Source organism: Symsagittifera roscoffensis, chromosome 1 (genome assembly GCF_963678635.1).
Source record: "Symsagittifera roscoffensis chromosome 1, txSymRosc1.1, whole genome shotgun sequence".
Lineage (NCBI taxonomy): Eukaryota > Metazoa > Xenacoelomorpha > Acoela > Convolutidae > Symsagittifera > Symsagittifera roscoffensis.
Window position 1 is genome coordinate 71113991 of NC_087062.1, and position 25619 is coordinate 71139609.

The window sequence follows — 25619 nt, forward strand, 5'->3', positions numbered from 1 at the left end:
GTTCAGATATCCCATATCGCGCCCGAATCACAAGTAACCTCACAAATACAACCAGTACTACTCTGCGAACTCTTACTGCAATAAAACTAGAGATAAAAGTTGATCTCTGCGAGTTCTAAGTTTAACAAGCAAAAAACTAGAAAGAGTCGAGTTCCAGGACTCATGTCCAGACTTTGCGCGGTTTTCCAGACCACATCTTTAAACATGATTATAGAGTGTTCATTACTAGCAATCTTTTTTCAACTAGCCTTTGCAAAAGTTTTTTTGTGAAACATGGCTGTTTGCGTAGTCAGACTGCTTTTAGAAAGAAAAGAACACAGTTGATCTAAGACACTAATCGCTTGACCTAGTTTCTAGGATCTATTGCTGCCTAGAAAAACAGGTTTCACTGGGATCGTTATCAAACTAAAAAGTTGCACAAACCCATCCGGCCAAAAGTAGAAATATACGATTTACTCAACCTGAATTAATGAATCTCAGAAAAACCCTAAAACTTAAAACCTGTTTAGAAGAAAAATTTTGATCAATTTATCCGACAAAAAAGTTCAAAAATTATTTTAACAGAATACTAGCGCAGAAAAAAAGGCATCATTGGATTTTAAACAATATACTTTTGAAACACTTAAGTATTACGCAAAACCTACATGTTTTTTTTGGAAAATTAATTCAAACTTAAGCAATCAAGCAGAAATTAGGTTAAAGATAAAAAGAAGTTTCAAATAACACAACAAATTATCAAGGCTCCGCTTAAATCTATTAAGTTGTTAATTTCGTCAACAATGTTATCGATTCTTATCGATGATCGCTTAAATTATGTGTTATGGCCCGCTGGTGTCAAATCACACTCTAAACTAACAAAACAAGTGTCTTGTAATAAGGAACTAGATTTTTTTCAGTAACAACTTTTGTGATAAATTTCAACCCGCTTTTTTATGAACCTTAACATCTTGTATGATCTTTCCCACTTGGCCTAGAGGTAACGCCGTCATTTTTCCACCGTGAAGTATTGAGTTTGAGTCTCGGCCGGATCATTTTGTTTCAATATGTTGAATGCAATTGACAATTTTTCCAGCAAAAGTTGAGTTGTCGGACTTACCTTTGTCTGTTAACAACTTTCATTGTGCGTGAAATAACCCAAGTATGTTCATTCACATGATCGCAGGTAAAAAACACCATCAGAAAAAAACCTTCGGGTAAAGCCAACCATGAAGTCGGCAGTCTTATAGGCAGAAAAAATACCGCAAATAGAAGACGACCAACGACGCTAAATTTACCGCAAATCTATTTTTGTATAGCGAAACCTATCAATAATTCATAGACATTAAAATGCAATCGGAACAATCGGGGCTTCGTCCTTATACGATTAATCTTGTTTGTTTTTTATTACAAACTTTGCTAAATGTAAAATTTGTTACTATACTTTGCAAAAGGTGTGAAAAAAATGTTCTCAAAAATATTTGAAAATTTTAATTTTTTGAAAATTTCATAGACATCGATGATCGCTTATCGATGTCTATCGTCCTAAATATTATGTCTTATCGATGTCTATCGTCCTTTAAATATTATGTCTGTCGTCCTAATATTTAAAAAAGTAGATATCACATCGATGTTTTTTCATAATTAAGGTAAAAGAATGAACATAGTTAAAACAGAGTAAATCTATTGTAATGGAACCTGATCTAAACTACATTTTATGATTGGATAAATTAGATATTTTACCACTGTAAAGTATTTAATATTAACCAATCATGATCCATACAACTAACAACCCACTTATTTGTAAGTGCTGGAATTACTTGTAATTTCAGCACCAGAGAGATTTGAATTTAACTTAGAAATTAGTTGACTCTCCAAGAAGACTTCAGCAACCGCAATAAACCAGTATACCCTAGATCTATTGAGCCTAGCAGAGACTAGTTAAACAACCTGAGACTAGATAGTATAAGAGTAAGATTAGGATTGGTATTAGACTAAGAAGTTGCACGAATCTATCCGGCCGAAAATAAGATAGCGTGACGAGCAGACGGTGTACCCTATCCGAAATTACTCTATGAGTTATACTTTTCGGTCCTAACTCATCTGGTGCTACCATAAGTCTCGAAAAAGACCTTAATAGCTTAGAATTAACCAAAAATAGATTAGAATTTAGACAAAACCTTTTTAAAAAATGTTACACGACAATAATTTAATCGAAATGTCTCTACGACTCAATAGATCAAAGCCAATATTCCGAACGATAAGAGAACTACCCGGAATTGCAAGAAGACCTCGAACCAGAGACGACATACGACAAAGTAGAAACCTACCATATAGTTATATGATAGTTCGGCAAAAGCCAACACAAACTTTTGTATTTAGAATACTACTAGCAATGAATTTAGATTTTCATTTGCAAACATAAAATCTTGAAGTCAATCTTCAAAATCATTTCAGGCGCTAAACCAAATTATTATTATACAATAACGATTGATAAGGAGATCTCAGATCGTTTTCCTAAAATTATGCAGTAATATACAAAACATGTTTGAAAAATATTTATTGAAAAATCAAAATAAAAATTAGTAGCATGACAATAAATGGTTAGTAATTATAAATCATCCTGTTGTTCCAGCTTCATCACCTAAACATAACAGCATTCATAAGCTCACTAATATCATAAAAACACTAAATTTTTTCTCTACACAAATTTAAATCATTTTAAACTTAAATTCACTTAAATTTAAAATCAGATCATCAAGGCTTATCCTTGGATCTTAAATCATTTTCTATTTAATTAAATTTAAAACTTGATCATCAAGGCCTCTCCTTGGATCAAAAAGAACAATTTTGTTCTCCCCCACCCACTTAGCTAGTGTCTAACGACCTCAAACGTCGATTCACTATCCAACCCTTTCTAAAAACCCAGGACTAACAGAAATTTTTGAACAAAACTAATCATTCAAATTAGGATAAACAGTGAAGAACTTCGGTTATTCATCCTTCACTTGATCCCCCCTCTTACCAGACCCAGGATAAATCTTAGACTTAGTAAGTTTAAAATAGTATCTAACGAACTACTCGCGTTCTAATTATACCTGAACCTTGTGGATCGATTTACTATTCTCCAACCATTAACACAATCACTACCCTTAAGTAAGATTAAGTAAGTTAACACCTTAGCTTATACTAGCCACGAGAAAGTATAAAATCATTCTTCGGAATCGATATACTTTTCTCCCCAACCCTGAACAAATAGACCCAGGTTAGGCTAACCAAAAAATCGTAAGGACTAACAGTCTAAGTAATAGAAATCATTTAACAACCTTTTGCATCCGTCATCCTAAACCTTATGTCATTTAAAAACCTAGGAAATAAACAAACAATCGTTTTACACAATTGTGAAATAGATAACAAAAAATACGATCTTGTAATCACACCACACACACAAACAGTTGGATATATCAGAACAAAACGACAAACACTAAAAAGAAAAATAATAACCAAACAAAGACAAATTACACGAAAAAGATTTTCCAAAAACCGCAACGCATTTTCAGAATCAGAAACCAGCAGTTTAGACGAACTTTATAAATTAAAAGAATCTATAGATAAAAATTGCCCCATTCATGATCAATTATATTTTTCCGACTCAGAAACAACTTCAAATTCATCAAAAAGAGGAAAAAGAAGAATAAAAAAGCAATATAAACACAAACCAGTACATTTATACAATTGGAATCAACCAATTAGACACATTGATAATTACATATTAACAGTCATCAAACGAAAAAATGAGCTCAACACACACCCCAGGTGAAGAAAGTCCAGATGATGATGATATCTTCCCCTTTATCGTAGATGAAACCACTGATAGAGGACAGCATATATTTTGCGAAAATTTACTCTTAAATTTGTTTGAACCCATAGGCTACTTTCTCGAGGACGCCGACGCGACCGACGAGGATCACGAAGAGTACGTCAGAGGGCTCATCATGAAATTTTAATAATTATACAAGATCTCGAAACTGGGATAACCCAATAGCACAAACTAATTCAGTAAACTTTCAAACAAATTTACATCCTTCACAGGATCGTACTGAAAACTATCCATTTTTTCAACAAAATAAAAATAAAAAACAAACATCTTATCAAATGGATTACTTATCCTCAGATGATGATTTTTTACAACCAGATATATTTGCACCATATAATCAAGAATATCGTGGACAAGGAGTACAGAAACCACATACAAATCATAGAATTTTTTCTCCACAACCGATAGATACACAAAATCAACAACCAATTCAGCAACAAAACCCAATTAATACACAATATTTTCAACCAATTCAGCAACAAAACCCAATGATCACACACTCGTATCAACCGACACAAATGCAAATTGAAATACCACTCCCATATTATCTTCAACAACACGAAATAACAAGAAATCAACTTTCAAATTTTTCTCAAATGCCAAATGCAGCAGAATCATTACAAATGACAATGAATCCATACCTTATGGGTGGATCATCAATAACATCAAATAAACCTTTAATGGTATTCACAGGAACAGACCCTGAATATTCTGTAGAAGACTATTTAAATGCAGTAACAGCAAATTTGATTTTAAATATAGGACCTGAACCAATTAATACGCCACTACATCAAAACTGGATACATCGACGCACAGTGTTGATACAAGCAACTTTAGACGGCGCAGCTCAAAAATGGTTTTCAGTATTGCCTATAGAAATAAAATCAAATTGGAAAAGGTTTACACAAGAATTTTCAAAAATGTTTGACTCCGAAAGAAACAAACAACAACAAAGAGTTTTATGTAATGAAATTCGCAGATTACCAAATGAAACCATCAAGCAATTAGCAGTACGCATCGAAACACTAGTTCGAAAAGCATATTCATTAAATACACACGACTATAAAAACACAAAGATGACAGAAATCTTAATGATGACCTTAACACCGCAATTAAGAAAAATAGCAATAAAAAAGAGAGCATCCCATCCTTCTTCAATTCGAGAACCCGATTTAGATTTTCGAAAACTAGTAGACAAACTAGAACAAGCAGAAATCACAATGAAACTCGAAGAAACAGAAAATCTGAAATTACAATATGTTAACCGAATCGAAACAAATACCACAAGTATCAACAATATACAGGAATCAGATACAGACCTCGTTGAAAAAATCACTGAAATACTCAATATTTACGAAAAACATCCAAACTTTAAAGGCAAACCATCTTTCAAAAAATGGTGTAATTATTGCCGACGATACGGACATAGTATTTCTGAATGTAGACAAAAACAGCAAGACAATCAAAATAAACCTCAAAAATATAAAGAACCAAATAAATCATTCTATCAATACATGAAAAAAGATCAAAATCTACCGAACAAAACTGTGTACAGCAACAACAGTTCAGGAAAACCACTAACGAACAATACAAATTATACAAGAAATCAATCACCATATAACTCAAGTTATAGAGGAAGATCACCAGAACGAAGAAATACGCAAAATTCATCACAAAATCACTACAATAGACCAAATAGTCGAAATAACTACTCCAGATCAAATTCAAATACAACACGATTTGTTTCTAGATCTAATTCCCAATCAAGAAATAATTACTATCCAAACAATCAATCACGAAATTCATCATACAATAGGAATAGAAACTACTCCAATAATCGGAATAGAAGTTATTCAAACAACCGAAACCAGAATTACCCGAACAATCGATCAAGGAATAACTCATATAATAGATCGAACTATAACAGACCAAACAATAATTACCAAAACAGATCACGAAATAATTCACAAAATCGACATTCAAGTTATAATAATCGTTATAGAAATTATTCCCAATCACCACACAGGAATAATAACCATTATAATAATTCTAATAATCGCCATAGAAGTAGTACACCTAAACATCAAAGGAATATAAATCAAGTACAATCAAATCCAGAAACAACATCAGACCCTCCAGGTATTGACGACACAGTAAATGATGTGTTACAACTCAATCAAATAAACTGTGAATCATCAGACTCAGAAAGTGAAACAGAAAACACTATCTCCATCAATATGATAGAAGTCGAAAATGACTATGAACCTATTATATATGAACAACCATTTTCATCACACATATATGAAAATCAATCAGAACTCCTTCACAATTATTATATTGAACCCATCCATTCCACACCGACGACGCAAAAAACTAATGAAATTAACACTACAAATCAACCCAATAAAAATGACAAAACAAAATGCTTGAATACAAATCACATCTATCAAAACATACAAAAAGAACAACCCAAAGAAAAAATTTGGACAATACCATTTCTTTTAGAAAGTCCAAGAAGCAAAGAATTTCAACCACCAGATCTTGAAATTGATTTTCTAATTGATTCAGGAGCAGAATCAAATATAATAAACATTCCCACATGGAATGAAATAAAAACCTTACACCCAAAGCTAACACCTCTTGAAACCTCCAGTAAACTAGCAACAGCACAAGGATCAACATTGGTAAACTATGGAAAAATTCAATTATTTCTTCTCCCCACAAGAACAATGGAGCAAAATAAAATTTTAACTAAACCATTTAAACAAATATTCCATATCACTGATATTAAACACAATATCATTGGAATACCATTTATCTCTAAATATATACCAACAATCAACATATTAAACAGTAAAATACTAATCAAAGATAAATACACAAAAGCAAAAGACACATCCCTAACATTTTTTCAAAGATTAAACAAACAACCACCATTCTTTTCAAAATTTTATCCAATATATAACCAACAAAGAAAACACCTGAAACCACTATCAGGAAACATATATAATTTTTCAATAAAACAAGTTCACCAATATGATAAAAAACAAAACAAACAACAACTCTATATGTCAGATTTTGAATTCAAACCTATCCATAAGTTTTTCAAAATCACAATTTCATCAATAAAATATTTGAAAAACTCGAATTCAGATATTATTTCTCTACAAGTATACAACAATACACCCTATCAAGTAACACTACCTTTAGGACTTTTAGGCTATTGCGAAACCAACGCTACAATATCACCAATACACGAAAAAGCATATCGCGTAAATAATATACTCCAATTATTAGATATTTGTCAATCCACAATTCTTAATGAAGAATTATCCATATATAATATAATAAGTAACGAAAAAAGAAATACGGATTATTTCACAAAAACCCCATATTTCAAACCGACATTCAACATAAATAACTACACAGAGAATCAACAGAAATTTTTAACAGTGTTTAATTTCCAACATTCACAAATAACACAAGACGAATTTGAAAAATTAGCCAAACAGCTAATTAAATATTCATCAGTCTATGCAACATCCAAATTTGATGTTGGCAAAATCAGCTCATCACTACATCTCCCATTAAAACCGGACGCAGTTTTCAAAAAACAAAGAGCAAGTAAAGTACCAATTCATTTACACGATAAAGTGAACAGATTACTCGATATTTTAGAACAATACAATATAATCTCACCAGTAAATAAAGAAGAACAACCAAAAGGTAACACATTTATCAACCCTGTTATCATTCTAGCCAAAGGAGAATCTTTAAAAATCGTTCTCGACGCTAGATACCTCAACTCACTCATAGATGAATCAAAGTGTAATTGGCCTATTGAACCAATACAAGTTATTTTAACAAAAATAAACGGAAAATACTTTACAACCGCAGATATGAATAGTGCATACAATCAAATGCCATTAGATGAACAATCGCGACGTTTAACACAATTTGTTATTGGAAACCAACAGTATGAATTAAACCGCTTATTCTATGGAATATCCATAGGACCAGCAGCATTTTCAGCTTTTATGAGCAAAATTTTTCGACCACTAATACTCAAGAAAAACGCAATCACTTATTTAGACGATGTTTTTATGCAATCACAGACTAAAGAAGAAATGTTCAATGTTTTAGAACAATATCACCAAATACTTCAGAACGAAAATCTGAAGGCCGCCCCCGATAAATCACACTTCTTTTTGACAAGAGTAAAATTCTTAGGACATAATATAGAAAGAAAAACAATCACCCCATTAAAATCACGCATTGATGCTATTCAAAAACTCCAACCACCAACAAACAAAAAGAAAATCCAAGAATTCCTTGGAATGTTGAGTTTTTTAAGTAAATATGTCTATAAAATGCAATTATACCTAAGACCATTTTATAATATACTTAGACAACAAAATAATTTTGAATGGAACACAGAACATCAAGCACGATTTAAAGAAATTAAAAAACTTCTAACTGAACAAATTTCAAACACAATTCCAGATTCAAATCAACCATTTTATGCAATGTGCGATGCTTCGAACTTTGGCATCGGCGCAGCGTTATTACAATCACATAATGGTACAAACAAAATGAACCTTATATCAGCAAACTCTCGATTATTCACTCAAGCAGAGCTAAGACTCTCAACCCTAATGAGAGAATGTACAGCCATAATCTATACACTTACAGAATATGAATTTCTGATACTTGGATCCAAACATCCAACAGTTCTATTCACAGATCACAAACCAATCATTTTTCTCTTCACACAAAAATCTAATCCAAATCACCGAGTTTATAGATTTCAACTAATTCTAATGAAATTTCCAAACTTACATATAGTTTGGACAGCAGGAAAGAATCTTGCATTACCAGACACATTAAGTCGAAATACGCCACCGGAATTACTTACACTTAAAACCACAGTTGAAATACCCAAAAATATAAAATTCTACCTTGCAAAAAACGAAACATCACCCGACTAGAATGCAAATATGCAGTAAAAACTGACGTTGAACAATCACAGATAAACAATCTACAACACTTCCCACTTTATTTAGATTGTCAAAATAATCACTATGAAGTTGACCTACTTGGAACATCAACTTTTAAACCAATCCCATATTCACAATGGATAAAAAATAACACCCAACAAAAAAGAGTAAAACAACACTCGCATAAAAAAGACCTTTTTCCACTAATTGAAAAAGAAAACCTAACTGATAAAATAAATTTATCAGGACCACAAACAAACGATTCAAAATACACAATAAATCAAATATTTGACCTTCATGACCCACTTGATACAATTCCTTTATCTAAATTAGAAATAGAAAACATTTTTCTCCCCCCAACAGAAACAATTACAATTTCAACATTGAAACAATACCAAAATCTTGACCCAGTAATTAGACAACTAAAATCATGGCACAAATATAAAACTAAACCCGTCAAGGCAGATACAACTATTTTAGGAAATAAAACACTCCTCCGATATTTTCGAAAATTCAATAATACAACAATTAACGAAAACACAGACCTTCTAGAATACAAATTAAATGAATCTACAGTTCCCTGTCTCCCTCTAAGTATGATTCTCATAGCTTTTAATATTTCACATACACAAAATATTAAAGGACACTCTGGATCAGAGAAAACATATTCAAATTTCATACAAAACTTTTATTTCCCAAATGCACCAATTTGGATAAAAGTACTATGCAATGATTGTATAGTATGTCAACTAAATAAACCTTATCCAAATCAAAAACAAATAGCACAAAAACAAGACTTTAAAGGACAAAGTTTGTACTTTAACCACCGTATCTCCTTTGATACAAAAGGACCAATTTCACCCTCATCCGAAGGAAACTCCTACATTATGGTAATTGTTGACGCGTTTACACGTTATGTAGCACTTAACCCAGTACCACATTGTAACGCTTATTACGCTTACACAACACTCTATGAACACTGGATAGCCAAATTCGGACTACCAGAAATTTTAGTTACAGACAACGGTACAGAATTCATAAATAATGAAATCATCACACTATGTCATCTATATAACATCAAACACAAACCACGTACATCTCACGCACCTTGGACAAACGGCTTAGTCGAAGGTATGAACCGTTCATTACAAGAATATCTCAGATGTATCATCAATGGAAATGATACAAGATACACCGAATGGTCAGCAGATGTAAAATTATTTCCCTTAGCATATAATTCACAAATTACGACAACTCTAGGAATGTCACCATATGAAATGGTTTTTAACCAAAAGCCACGCAAACCAATAATGTTTACAGCAAACTCTCATAAAAACGCACATAGTTATTGTCAACCAAATAAAGACTCAATCTGTTATAACCTACCTTTACATACACACGATGAAGATCATTTTCATCACCCACAAATTCTTAAATTAGCCTCCGGTACACACACCGAATGGATTTTAAACAGAGATAAAAAACACAATGAAATTTACCAGAAAGTAACAAAAAAGTTGTTACAAAGGCAAAACATTAATGAACAAATAAATTCACGCTTTACACCAGCCTCCGATTTAAAAATTGGAACATTTGTATTAATACCCAATTTTAATACTCAAAAAGGAATTTCTAAAAAACTACAACCCCTTCGTAAAGGACCATACCAAATAATTGCAAAACCCACTGATGTCACATATAAAATCACCGACTCAGACAAAAAAGAAATCGTTCAACACCGAAATAACCTATTACCTTATTATCCAAAAGAATACGCACTCCGCGAACTAACTCAATTATATTCTTTTACAGGTTTACAAGTTATTCAAAATGACCCACATACGGAAAATACAACAAAGGAACAAAAAGATTTTCACCTCAAAAACCAAAATACAAAATCAACCACCACAAAAAACAATACAAAAAATCTAGATCAAAATACATCTCAAAAAGAAAGAAAAAATAGAAAATTGACAGAACAAATAATACCCCAAGAACAAATCGACAAATCAGAACATAGAGAGTCTTCACGACTTAGAAACCAACCACGTAAAAATTATAAATTATTCATCCCACAATCTAAAATATTAAAGAAAGTTGAATTTCAAAAACAACTTTAATTCTACATTTAATAATCTTTGCACCTCTGAAACATATTACACTTCCATTTTTCAAAATAACATGCTGAGAAACACGCAGCGATTCTAGTTCAAAATTAGCCAATAGGATTCATCCAATCCGTCACCTTCTATAACTCTAACACAAACCAACTAGACGAAAAAAATTAAACTCCAGGCATATCTATAACTATAACTTTACGACCTCCAGGTCAAAAATAAGCAAACCACTCCAACTTGACAACTAAAATAAATATCACCATAATATCATAACCCTCCCTTATCTAATAAACCAAAGATCAACAATATTTCCCCAACTCAGACCTCAAATACCCCCCAAACAAATATGTTAAATTAGCCTAAAGTAAAAGAACGACCATTTAATTAGCCTAAAGTATAAAAATCTCAAAAATACCCCAGATCATTTGACAAATGAAAATAAAGACAAAGAAGACCTCCCGATCACCATAAAAATTGCCCCCAACAATTTTTCACAAAACTCAACCCACTTGTCAAAAAACCAATAAATAACCCGACCACACTTGAAAATTGCCCCAAACAACAAAAAATATTCGATCAAGAAGTCATTTCGTAAATGCTCTTCTCTCAATCAGTCACTATAATTATCACAAACCTCAAACAATTTTTTTCGATACTTAAAAATTTTATAATATTTCTTTTTGATATCTTTGAATCTTTTGTAATAATCTTAATCATTTTTTGCAATATTTTTTTAATTTTCTATTCCCTATTTGAACTATACCTCCAACTTTCAAAAGCTATTGACTATATCCACAGGTACGATTCACAAAACTTATCTAAATGATACGAACAATTTTTAGTAGAACCGATATTTTTTTACTATTTGTAATTTTTATAACATTTCTCTCATCCCTCATCTTGACAATATGCAAATGTATAAAAAAAGCAATCATCACATTCGCCCTAGCAACAATTCTCCTAATTCTTTTTTTAGAAGAATACTATAATAAACATAAGCTTTTTCACTAAAAGAATAGACCAAAAAGCTATCAAAAATTGCTACCCAACAGTCACCTAGTCAGTCTTCACCGACATCATCCCAAGATAACCCAACAACACCTTCAACTACCCAAAATCCTCAAACATCTACACGAATTTCCTTTCAAGATAACCCATATACCTTTGAAGAACGACACGCTCGCTTATCAGAACCACTAGAACCAGTTCAACGACAAGCACCTCTAAGCGAACCAACATATAACTTATACCCAACACTACCACAAGAATTAAGTAAAATAAGAAATCCTAGTCAAAACCAAAATACAGTCGAAATAAATAGACAAATTATACATCCTCGACGAAACAGAAATTTTCAAACTGCCCGAGATCATTTTGATATACCTCAATCCCCATCACAAAACACTCCAGAAAACCCCATTGGAATATTACCAGAAACCCCTACGCTTCTTTCACAACGTAGCACCTCAAGCTACCATCAGATTACTTAGGTTCAACACCAACATCTGAACAAATACGTGAAAATCCCTTTAACCCCCCAAACCAGGCATCACGACTACCATATTGGACAACACATTCATTTACACAAGGTGAACTAAATTTAGTCAATGATCCAATAGATATTTCTACGGATACAACAACATCCTCATCACTACCAGAAACATTATCACTACCATCAACACCATCAATAAGCCAGATTTCACCACCACCTTTTAACTTAAATTTCCCAAATAACCTCGACGCTAGATATCGAGAACAATCATCAACAAATATTCCTATAAGACTAGACTGGAATACATTCACAGCACCTCCGCCATTATTTGGACAACACCTAGAAAGTAACCGACTCCACAATTGGGCACTAAATAGACTACAATATAGACAAGACATTCACGAAGACATTCGTGCTCATAACATCCAAATACTCCAACAGAATAGTCTACAATTAAAATTTGAAATCACGGTTAAATTAAACAACATTACTCAACATCCCTATACATTAAATCCACCAAATATAACAGCTCAATCCCTACCACCACCATTTATAACAACTGAAGTAATATACAAATACGACAGATATACCAAAAAGACAATTGGTTACATCACATTTTATAACCCATACTCAGGATTGTCATACACATGTATATTCTAAAAATTTTAATTTTTCTCCAATTCCTTTTTCTAATAACCTCAAATCAAAACATAAACCCTTCCCCCCGCACAGGACCACAAGATTTATTAGTAACACATTACGATTGTGAAGAAAACGAACAAAAAACACTACACAAATATGCAATAAATCAAGTATCACAATGCGAAACAGAACCACAAGCCATAGAAACAACAAATGTAATAGCGACACTCTATTCAAAAGCCCGAGCAACTACAGTTATAGGATATAAATTCACAGCAACATTTTCTGAAAAGAAAGTACATTGTTCACAAGTCTCAAACGGAAATAAAAACCGACTTGACCATGAATCATTCTACCAGAGTAATATAGAACGACTTTTACATCTCAATCCCGAAGATTGTAAAAACGAGTTACTCCGACTAAACATCACAAAAAATAAAAACACAGATAGAAAGTTAGTATATTTCCAAGTTTTTTCAGATTCTGTACATCAAGCAGAACTTGAAAGATATCAAGGACATATAAAATTAGATGAAAAGTACCCATATAACGGCGCACACGGACGATTAACCTATGACATGCACGATAAACACTGGATACCACACATTGGTATAAATAACCCATCAAACTGCAAAGCAGACACAAAAACTAAAGGATACCAAGAAATAATGTTTTTCGATTGGAAAATACAACTCGAAAAAATTCAACTCACACGAGATTTATCAGACAACACAATGATCTATCAAGGAATTAGATTACCTTGTAAAAACGACCAAGGCTTTTGTGACCCTACAACAAGAACACAAGCAACAATTGTTTGGTTCCCCGAAGACACATGTACAACATTTCAAGTAGCAAAAATACACGCTCGTATGATAAAATTTCACGAAAAATATTTTATACAATCAATACCATGTGAACAAGTAAATCCATTACGAAAAATAAGTTCTAATTTTAGAAACATTCATAATATAGAAAATAAATTAACACGTTTTCAAATATATCAAGAAACAGAACTTGCATGTAAATACAGAAACCCACTTCACAAAACACAATACTCCGAAATACTAGTTGAATACGAAAAAGGATTCGACATGACCACTGGAAAAATAAAAGTCGACCAATACAACACAAGTCATCCTCCAAATGAAGGAACATCATACATACCAGTTCATTTTCAAAAAAATACAGGTCAACCTGGTGGACATTTAAAGCCCCAAGACGATCAAAGCACACGTTTACAAGAACTATCACTAATGAATAGTACATATTTCGGTAATATCCACTATGATATTCACTTAGATATGAAACTAGACTACACGATTAGCCGAATTTTTCAAGAAATGTCACTCTCTGAATTAGAAACACTACACCAACTATGCGAATTAGAAAGAACACAAATATTACAATCACTTGCACTAGCAGTATTAAAAATACCCTACGCAGGATATTTACTATCAGGAAATAGATCAAATTTTTTAGACTATGAAGGAAACATTTTATGGTTTTATACTTGTACCAAAAAAGTATCACCACTATACGTTTTTGAAGATAAACGATGCTATAAAAGAATCCCTATCTTTTATAAGAACAAAGTACATTTCGTTGACACACTTTCAAGAAGAACCTATTTCTGGGATACCGCAGTCCCATGTGGATCAGAAAATAGCCACAATGTAGTACAACTAAACCCTGATGAAGATAAATATTACCTTCTCACCCCCATATCCCACATTAATGCAATCACTCAAAAAATTTTCACCAGAAAGCATTCGCGCTATCGCTCGAAACCCAAATATAGACTTACAATCAATAGGAATATACTCAATATCAGATATTCAACATCACATTAGAACACAACAATTCCAAGAATTATTAACACAAATGGACACAATACAAAGACAATCAATTGACCAAAACTTACGCAAACTTGCCGAAACCGCAGGATTTGCAGACATCTATACGCAAGACTATAGCGGATATTTTAAAGACATTAAAGATTATTTATATCTAAACGGTGAAAAATACCGTCCCCAAGATATATCACCTATCAATATTTTTTGCTTTGTTACACTCAAGAATGAAATTCTTGATTTTCTAGGATGGCCCTACTACATCTTAGAAAAACTGACTATTTTATACGCAATGTTTAACTTTATTGGATTTCTTTTTTCACTCTTAAAAGGAATCTATAACACATGTGCTATACACACACAAGTCAATAGACAAGCAAGTGTAGCACGCATACTATTTGCAGGATTTTTTGGAATTTTTTCTACATCAATAAACAAAATTCTTTTAGATGCACAAATAAAAGAATACAACACAAAAATAGCAACAAGACAGAACACATACGACGAAGAACATAACAATGTAGACACAATGCCAACAGCACCACAATTACCACCCCTACCACATAACCATCCATTATCCCTAGTCCCACGTAATTTTCGAAACTTAGCAATAACACATAATCCAAATTTTAGACATACCATATCACAAAGTCCCATCCAACATATAATGACACGCCACTCACAAGATGAAAATACTTATGAACAAATTATAGAACAACCCCATACCACCGCTTTTCAGTCTCAAAATAATAATTTTTTTAGCCCACGATGAGCCGACAACTTGGATCCCTACACCGTTCAAATTCCCACCCAACCAACCTCACTACTCCAATTACAATAATACCACTTTTTGCTTTCCCGCCACCCGATTTCCCAACCAGTAATGTAACATCAGGCATGAATTCCGATACTAATTCACACATCTCAGTTTTATATTGCACATCACAACTCAATAACCCGAATATTGAAACCCCCGATGAATTTGCCGACTCTGAACCATCTCCATCCAATAATTTTCACACCAACCCCTCAATTTTTTCCCACCCCCCTTTTCAACCAATGCTACCAAATAACCCCGTCCCCACCAATTCTACACCCTCTTATGCTTCCCAAGTCACTCCAACCTATTCTTCACATCATTCAGACCGATCATCCAATTCTCCAGACACCCCCCAAATCTCCCCAGAACTAGATAATTTTATTACATTACAACAACAACCCTACCACCTTGATACCCCCACCATAAACTTAATTTCATCCACAATAGATTCATCCAACCCTCCTACCCCTACACCCTCTTCAATTTATACCGAATCATTAGCACCATCATCCACATCTACTGAATCTTCACTCAGCACTAATAGAGCTTACCGCACTTTTAAAAGAAAGTTCCCCAACCATCCTTTCCCAGCAAAACCAGGAACAGCCCGTGAATATATAAATCACCCACATCACACTAATACAAAAGAATTTTTAGCTATCACCTTACCCTCATTTCCACAATACACCTTAAACACCCCTCACGACACTAACGAGACACGCAACTTTGTAGACGAACACGTTTTAATGCCTACCCTTCCTTGGACCTCATATTATCATTTTACTAATCCCCTTTGCTTACCTTTATCTAACACTCACATCGATATAGAACGAAATAAGGACATGCCATATCGACTCACTACACCACTAACACCTAGACAATTTACTTACATCGGATATAAAAAATCACTAAAAATATACACTGCACCCCGAGCTAACGAACATACGCTAGAATATTACGATCATAACATCATCAGAACTAACCAAGATCAATTCTTAGACGACGATCGCTTCGCTAACCCACAAATCACAGAAAATTTTTTCATTAAAACACCGTATGTATTTACACTCAATATCTTTGACCGCAAATTTGACCACATCATTTCAGAAGTACTAACAGACACACAAGCTTACGAAAGTTTTAAAGAACGCTTCCAAATATTTTCACTAACCTTTCATTTCCTTGCACCACATGAAAGAGATTTGCACTGCTCACACGATATTATGTTGCGCACTAAACAAACTCACACATATACATATTATCGTTTTATCCAAAATCACTTCGACCTACACACCCCCTCCAGACAACCACACCACCGTTTTCAATTCATTAATTCCAAATACACCTCACCATTCTTTCTTAACTTCACATATTGCATTAAAGATTCTAACCTTCATGGTATTCTTCGGAATTATGATCCCATAACCCAAATGTATATTTTTTGTCCCATCACCAAGACCTTCAACGCAGAAGAATCCCGACCCTTTCTTCTCCCACACGAATTTGTTCAACCTATAGAAATCCCCATTTTAGAATTCATCCACAACACTAAATTCAATCACAAATTATATAATCTAATCCAAAACACACCTTATGAGTTTGCAATTGGCACTGAAGAACTAACCACCATTAAAGCACTTCAATTGCTTTGGCCACTGCTTCAAACTAAAAATATCATCCGCATCTTAGCTAAATTACTAACAACTTCAGATCTCATTCACGACATCTTCCCCCACGGTTTCTTCCCCGACGACTAACAGGTAAGTATGAACTATACATATTATTAACTAGTTATTAAAATTAGAAACTAACCATTCTTTATTCATGTCTTCTTTAGAATTTTAGCCTTCATCCAACGATCATCTGAAAAATTCACAAAAGAAAATAAAAATTGAAAACTTCTTCAAACTGTTTAAAACTCTATAAATTTTTTGCACCAAATAATTAAATAAAAATAATACCAATGCAGTAATTTAATTTATAAATTTTTTCCCAAATGCAGTAAATCTAATTATAATGAAAATTTGTAACTTAATTTTTCCCAACAAATAGCAGTAAAATTTGAATTTCTATGAAATAAATTGATAAAACGAAAATGCAGTACTAACCTTTTGATATTTTCATTCACTCGCACAAGAATTCTATCCAAATTCGCACAGCTCGCCCACGAAGAATTGTTTAAAATAATGAATTTCAGTTTCAAGCTTTCACATTCAACAACTCTAACACACGATAACAAGTTTCAAACTTTCCTTTAACCCGGTTGGAAAGGAATTATATACTAAACAAAACTAACCAATGCAGCTTACTAAACACCACAACACATAGCATAACAGCATGACTAAGAAAAGGAAACCAACGGTACCCAAACCGGATTAACCCAGTTCAAAACTGGATAATTTATTCTTTTGAAGACTATTATAAAGTCTAAGAAAGAAATAATAAAACACAAAAAAGTCGAAAGACAAACCCATACCACAAACAATTTGATTTTTGAAAAAAGGACACAACCAACAAAACATAAGAAAAACCACAACAAACCCAACATAAAACGTTGTCACATAACAGGACCTCTCACAAAAACCGCATGCAATCATACTCCCACTCCTGGCCTAACCCACCAGAAGAGGACGTCCTGAGCATGCTCTATAGCCGGCCTAACCCACCGTGCTACATCCACGCTTTGTGACCACACTCCTATTTTTAATAAGAGCTACTCAAGGGTGAGTAACTCTTCAAAATAACTGAACTAAAACAAAAAGCTTTTGTGAAAACAACTAACCAAAATCATAATTAAAAAACATTAAACTAATAAAAGTTTTATAAAATGTAAATTATATTATGCAATATATAGATCAGCACACAACACCAAGGACGAACATCCAAAGACAAAACGACCCCACTACACTCGAAAAAGAAAGGCCAACCACAATCAATATGCCGCCCACAATCACAACTCAAAGGATTTAGAGTACGACTTGACTTCGCAGAAAAGGACTTCATTGAACTAGACCAATGACCACCTCGATGTTCAAGTATACGTACAGATCCGAGTAACCAGGCATGCCCTCCACGCACAATCTCCACGCCATTCCCAGACAAGATAAAACACAAAGAAGTTCTCATCAATGAAACAGAAAAACCTGACATAGCCAACCATTCTGAAATCAGATTTGATATTGTTGCGAAAACCCAGTCGTTGTCATGAGAAGACACAACGATTGAACCTGGAACTTCTCTAACAAGAGAACCCACAAGAAATATGATGTTCACCAAATACCAACGTCCATCATCCATCCTTTGAACTACAGAAAGGCTATTCTAAAAAACTCTGTAAAACCCGGATGGGTGGAACCTGATCTAAACTACATTTTATGATTGGATAAATTAGATATTTTACCACTGTAAAGTATTTAATATTAACCAATCATGATCCATACAACTAACAACCCACTTATTTGTAAGTGCTGGAATTACTTGTAATTTCAGCACCAGAGAGATTTGAATTTAACTTAGAAATTAGTTGACTCTCCAAGAAGACTTCAGCAACCGCAATAAACCAGTATACCCTAGATCTATTGAGCCTAGCAGAGACTAGTTAAACAACCTGAGACTAGATAGTATAAGAGTAAGATTAGGATTGGTATTAGACTAAGAAGTTGCACGAATCTATCCGGCCGAAATTAAGATAGCGTGACGAGCAGACGGTGTACCCTATCCGAAATTACTCTATGAGTTATACACTTCGGTCCTAACTCAGTAATAACAAGGATTCATTTCTGAATTGCAATGCAAATTCATGCCGGGTATTTAGTGTGATACTACTACAACTCTTTTCATTTTATACCATGAGTTGTAAGGTTTGTATTGGGATTTAGAAAATCGACGACAAGCAATGTAAGATCAGTAAAAAATAGAATCTTGCTTGCAAATTGCGTGAAACTGGTTTACAGCCTTAAGTTAACTTCTGATTGAATAAACACTGATTGTCCAACCAAAATTCAAGATATTATTGTTACAGCTGTTTAATTCATGCATTTCAAAAAAAATGTAATTTAATTTTTCCGCTTATGGTTTAATAATAAGTTAAAATAAAAAATTTGATCAGTTCTGTAATCATACTCTTTTTTTCTTTTTTTTGTAACTTAATTCTGAACAAAAAAAGTAATTGGTCCAGTTCTTATTGTCTAAATTCACAATAGTGTATCGTCCTAAGTCCGTTTTATTACAGTTTCCCAATTTGGTGGTCGTCTAATTTCTTAAGCCCCGACTGTATTATTTCAAAAAAGTTAAAAAATCTTCTGTCAGACTCTCGGGTTGACCTCCATACACCGAAAATCCTTACTATACAATTCCATACATCAAGTGTAAGGAAAACGCTTGGCATAAAATTTTCGTACTTTTCGATACAATTTTCAAAAATAATTGAAAAAGATGTAAAATAATTTCTGCAGCTGTTTGATTCTAAAAAAACAGTCTGGTGATGAAAAGACAGAGGTTTTTTGATTTTGTTTTTTGAAAAAACAAACGCTTATCATGCAACTCCCTTATATGGAAATCATTTGTCCAGCGTTTTCTGATGGTGACACAATTATTTTTCCCAGTAGTTTTGAAAATGTCCCATTTTTTTGCTTTGTTTTTCAGCAGCAAAATGAAGTTTGTACACAAACAAACATTTCTCAAAAAACTTTTTTGCATGCATAACGTAGTCCTAGACACACTTATATAGGATTTCTCTATGCTTTCTACTTAATAACTTTTTCAAAAAGGCTGAAAATTCCTAATTCTTGAATGGCATGTTTATGTATAGTATACCTTGATCGATAACTGACAATTTAAAAAAAAAGAAACTTTGAAAATAATCATCATTGAAAATTGGCCAAAATTCTGAAATTTGTTACTTTCGCTATAACCTTTGTAAAAGACAGCTTTAGGACATTTCAGTTTTTTTTGCATTGTAAATGCAAGACCGTCCAAATTTGGTGCTTGTAGTAAAACAAGGTCTTTGTCATTTGCGTTCGGTTACAAATACAACCCAAAAATTTTCAGACTTTAAATTTAGAAAAAAAACATCAAATTTTTTGGTTTTTGGAAAAATACTTGTCATACAGTTTCATATGTCGAAAACGCTTATCAAAGAGATTTCATACATTTTTCTCTACATATGGAATTGCATGAAACCATGAAACTGTATGGAAAATTTTTTTTAAATATGGAAATTGTATGATAAGAAGTTTTGGTCAACCCGGGCTGCTTCAAGAGTATGTAAATGACACACTAAGGGACGCAAGAACCAGGTCCTCTGATCCGTGAGAGTAAAATTTGGTGGTCTAATTTTTTAGTGCTTCTTTTTTGTTTTCGCGATCTCGATTCGCTGAGAACTTTTCAGAAGTACAATTTTTTTCCAACTTCAGCTTTTGATCAAATTATCTATAAAACAAAATGTAGAAGAGCTTTACTCTTTCTCAAATAGAGTACTATTTACTTTTACGAAGACCGGTTGATTCGAGATAAACTTGATCGAAATAATGACAGAACCTCAACCCGTCTTCGTATAGATCTGACGTCAGATTTTGACTTCTGAGCCGTATACGCTGAAAATTTTAAGATATTACATTGAATTTTTTTCATTTAGCTGAGATTTATTATTGTGAGACGTAAAATGAAACATTATTTTGACTGATCAACCGGCAATGCGCGGGAAAGAAATTTTCTTGCTTAGACACACCTGATAGCTTTTTATAGATCCTCCGCAAACCGTGGAAACATCAATTATTACTGCTCCGACTTTCGACGAAAATGAGGTAATATTTGTACTCGGGGTGATTTTTGGGGTCTTTTTACTTTTCCGCCCAAAAATATTAATAGCGCAACATTTTCTAAAAGAAACTGTTGCTCAAACTGCGCACTAAGTTGGTATTTAGCTTCAACCAATCAGATTTTAACAATTGGTTTTTTGTTTTCATGTTTTAAAAATTAAAATATCAGGCGGAATAAGTAAAAAGACCCGCTTTTTGTTCCGAGTTTTGAAGAAAGTGACAAAATGTTTGTGCTCGGGTTGGTTTTTTCTCCAGTCTTGTTTCAAATTTTTAACTAGCTATTTTTGAAAAAGCTTTTTTTTTGTATCGTTCAGTGCTCAAGACGGAGATGAAATTCGTCTTAGAAATCGTTCCAAATGTAATTTAGACAGAGTATTTGGTCTAGTTAAAATTTTGCCATATCTGTTTGAATTTTACATAGCGTGGGCATACTTTTATCAAGTTTTTGAACGCAAATATTACTCCATAGAATTAAAAATGCAGTCGGAACATTCAGGCTTCACTCTGATACGAGCAGTCTTCTTACTATTAATATCAATGCTTTTGATCCAAACAATGACAGAACCTCAACCCGATTTCGTACAGATCTCAGGTCAGATTTTGAACTATGAGCCATTTCCTTTGAAAATTTCAACAGATTACATTGAGTTTCCTTCATTTAGCTGAATTTTATTACTGTTAGACATTTAAAAAAAAACTTTTAACCTTATAAAAAAAATTTTGGCTAATCAGTCTGTAATGTAGGGGAAAAAACGCACTATGCTTAGACAGACCTGATAGCTTTTCATAAATCCTCTGCAAACAACGGAAATATCAATTATTATTGCTCCCATTTGCGAGAAAAAAATGACGGAACATTTGTGCTCGGGTGATTCTTCGGGTGTTTTTATTTTTTCGCCCAAAAAATTTAACAGTGCATCACTTTCTTAGTAAAGCTGTTGCTCAAACTACGCGCTAAGATCGCAGTTACCCCTTGAGTTCGATATTTAGTTTAAGGGGAGAGATTGTTCACATGGGCCATGATTAGCCTTACGACTCGATTTTGTCATGCAGGGATTTTTGATATTTCATCTCTACTCATGGACCGACAACTGTGCGACGATTCCTCTCGAATCCTTCAATCTTTTCCCGACTGTTCCGTCATACCCATAATTCAGTTTCGGAAAATAAGTAGGGGCCAAACTCACTTGGTTAAAAGAAATATTTTTCAGACAGTAAAATTTGAGGAAAGGCCGGCCTATGCTCAAATCTTATTGGCTGGAAAGTATTAATAAAAACCAAGTAACATTGTCTCCCTATTTTGATTTAAGGGGGAGATAGTTCACGTGGCCCTTAATATTTTGTGGTCCGAATAGTAATTAAACAACGCTTAAAAAGTCAAAATGATATATGTGGAAAACGGATTGATCGAAAAACGATGGTATGAAAATTTTTCCGTTTGAGTGGAATGGACAACGGAAAAATCAAACTATCGGCGCTTTTTCGCAAGTTTGGTGGATTCCGCTATTACCAACAAATATTTTCAGCGTTCAAAGTCTGTCCATTTTTGTTCGAAAAGTGAAAAAATTCGGGTGAGCGAAAAAATTTCAATTATTTCACAACCTTTCAGTGGACAAAGTTTTGCCAGAAAAGTTAACATATACTATGCGATGTCATTGCTACACATTTTATTGTGTTGATACCATCCTCACTTTACGTTTTGACGCTCTTCCGCTTTGCACGAATATGACCGCTCGTTTTCATTTCTTACGACTGTTTACTCTGTAGTATTACCAGCATAATTATGCCCGTCATTCATTTACGTTGTTTTTATACCAACTCAATTTCGGCCTTGTTTTGCTTATTCTGCTTATTCCTTCAATAGATTGACGTGATTTTGCTTTATGCATCTCAATCATTACGAACGTTTTCTAAGCCGATTGGTCACTAATTTGAAAACACAAAATTAAAACATCAAAATTTTTTTCTGAAGATACTTTGGGTTCGAAATTGATTTTTTTTTTTTTCTGTTTTGACTTTGTATCATGACTAATTCTATCATTCTCGGCTTTGAAATAAACTAAATGACGATTCTGCTTAATTCTTTTTTGTTTCAGCGGTACAACAGTCATCAGCAGACAGAAACGAATGACAACTACAATTCTACAGCTAATACTCGCTCACTATGAACGTCTAGAGAATATTCTAGAAATTCCGATGGTAGCTAGTATAAAAAAAGAAAACTGGCCATCAAAATTCACTCAATTTGCCATTATTCGAATCGCTTCATAGTTCCATAAAACTTTTGAAAAACTTAAATCTTTTCTGTCTGAATTTTTCGAACAATTAAAAAAAAATGTCGCTGATAGTTAAAGCTTTCTTCAGAGACGAAATCCGCCGAATCCCCATTGAAGCGTCCAATGCAACGTCTTTCGACCTTCTGGGAGAAAAAATTCGCGCCATTTTTTCTGAACTGCCCGCTAGAGGTCGCTTGGTCATGCAGTGGAAAGACGCCGACGGAGACTTGGTGACTTTCAGTTCCGACGAAGAATTAATCGAAGCGCTCGGCTCAGTTGCCAACGGAATCTTCAAAGTGTACCTTGACGACAAAGAGGAAAAAGAACACAAGCTGGGAAACAAAGGATTCTGCGAACTCATGGAATGTCTGAAGGAAAACTTGGTCGGATTAGGAGCTGCGTTTGACTCCGACTGTGGCCTCACAAATCATGAATCTTCGCCAAACGAATACAAACCTGATCAGTTTTGGTCGGACGAAGAAAAGGAAAACTTGGATAAACTTTCATCCAAAATTCGCGTTGCAACTAAAGAGAAAATGGTTGAAATATGCGGGCGCGAAGACGCTTCGGGTATCGAAGATTGCATCGATGTGGCACTCCGGTCGTCGGTTCAACGAGCGACGAGGATTCAACGAGACACCGGAGGATTGCCAGCAAAAAAGGCCAAAAAGATTCCGAAACAACTGAAAAAGGAAGGATCTTCGAGCAGTGATGATGACGATTCAGACAACGAAATTTCGGACGCCAAAGTTGCTCAGCGAGGCGTGAATAAAAAACTGCAAAAAGCTGTGAAGGAGATTGAAAAACTGACGTTCGTTGAGGCGAATGAAAAATTTGGAAAAATGGCGGCGAAATGGGCGTCTCAGGCGGTGGGTCAAACTTTCCGAGAAGCGGTGAATCACTTGCTTAAACATGGGATGCTCAATTCCTCAAACGACGATCAGCCCAAATTGGCGACAAAAGAGAGTTCTGCGAATGAAAAAGGAAACTTTTCGGGGAACGACGAGGCTCGATCTTCGTCTTCGTCTTCGTCGTCGTACTTTGGGAATCCGAGTTCATTCGCGAATATGGCACCTCAGTTCCAAGAATTGGGAAACTTTCTGTTCGGGCTAGGCGGAGCTGCAGTGAAAGATGACAAAGCAGTTCAGAATGCAGTTGATGTATTTAAGAACATGGGATTCAATTTGGACCAAAACTTGGTGGAGGAAATCAAGAAAGCCCAGGGTGATATTTCAAGAGTGTTCGAAAATATGAAAAAGCGATGAACAACCAAAATACTAAGTCAAAAATGAAGTTATGACTGAATATATATATTATTCAGGAACTCAGAAGAAATTTAACATATTTAACATTTAATAACTTTAGTTAACATACAATTTATTTATATGAGAAACCCTCAAATTTAGTTTTCTGATGCGATATCTAGTTAGAGCTCCTGGAAAAGGCTCTTTTTGCCTGTCAGTGCTTATGCTTTAAAAAATCCGATGCTATTTCAGAGTAAAACTCTGGGAAACCCTCCAAAATCCTCCAAAAATCCGCCTCTGAGAAATGTCGCAGATATTAGAGCTCAAAAAACGAACAATTCTAAAATTAGATGCCCTGTTTTTGAAAGATCCGAAACTGAGATAGCTGTATTCCATAGGAATCAATGCAAAAGAAACCATCCTTTTCAAAAACAGTGTAAAAAATTTTGGTGCTTTGTGGCGAAATGGATGTGACGAAATGATTTTATTGCAAAAAGCATCCTGCA

General features: G+C 33.9%; 1 protein-coding gene and 1 long non-coding RNA gene across 2 annotated transcripts in view; one reads left to right on the forward strand and one right to left on the reverse strand.

Moving 5' to 3' along the window:
• LOC134856974 (uncharacterized) overlaps window positions 1-25619 on the reverse strand; it is a 47455-nt gene that overhangs the window by 6016 nt on the left and 15820 nt on the right. The gene's annotated exons all lie outside the window — the stretch shown is intronic.
• On the forward strand, window positions 23817-25288 carry LOC134856973 (uncharacterized). The gene has a single exon (XM_063873284.1). It carries the CDS (start codon window positions 23929-23931, stop codon window positions 25132-25134), a length of 1206 nt encoding a protein of 401 aa, XP_063729354.1. The 5' UTR covers window positions 23817-23928; the 3' UTR covers window positions 25135-25288.

Bases quoted from the DNA above. Each gene is read 5' to 3' on its own strand.
- LOC134856973 (XM_063873284.1), top strand. From the start codon at position 23,929: ATGTCGCTGATAGTTAAAGCTTTCTTCAGAGACGAAATCCGCCGAATC.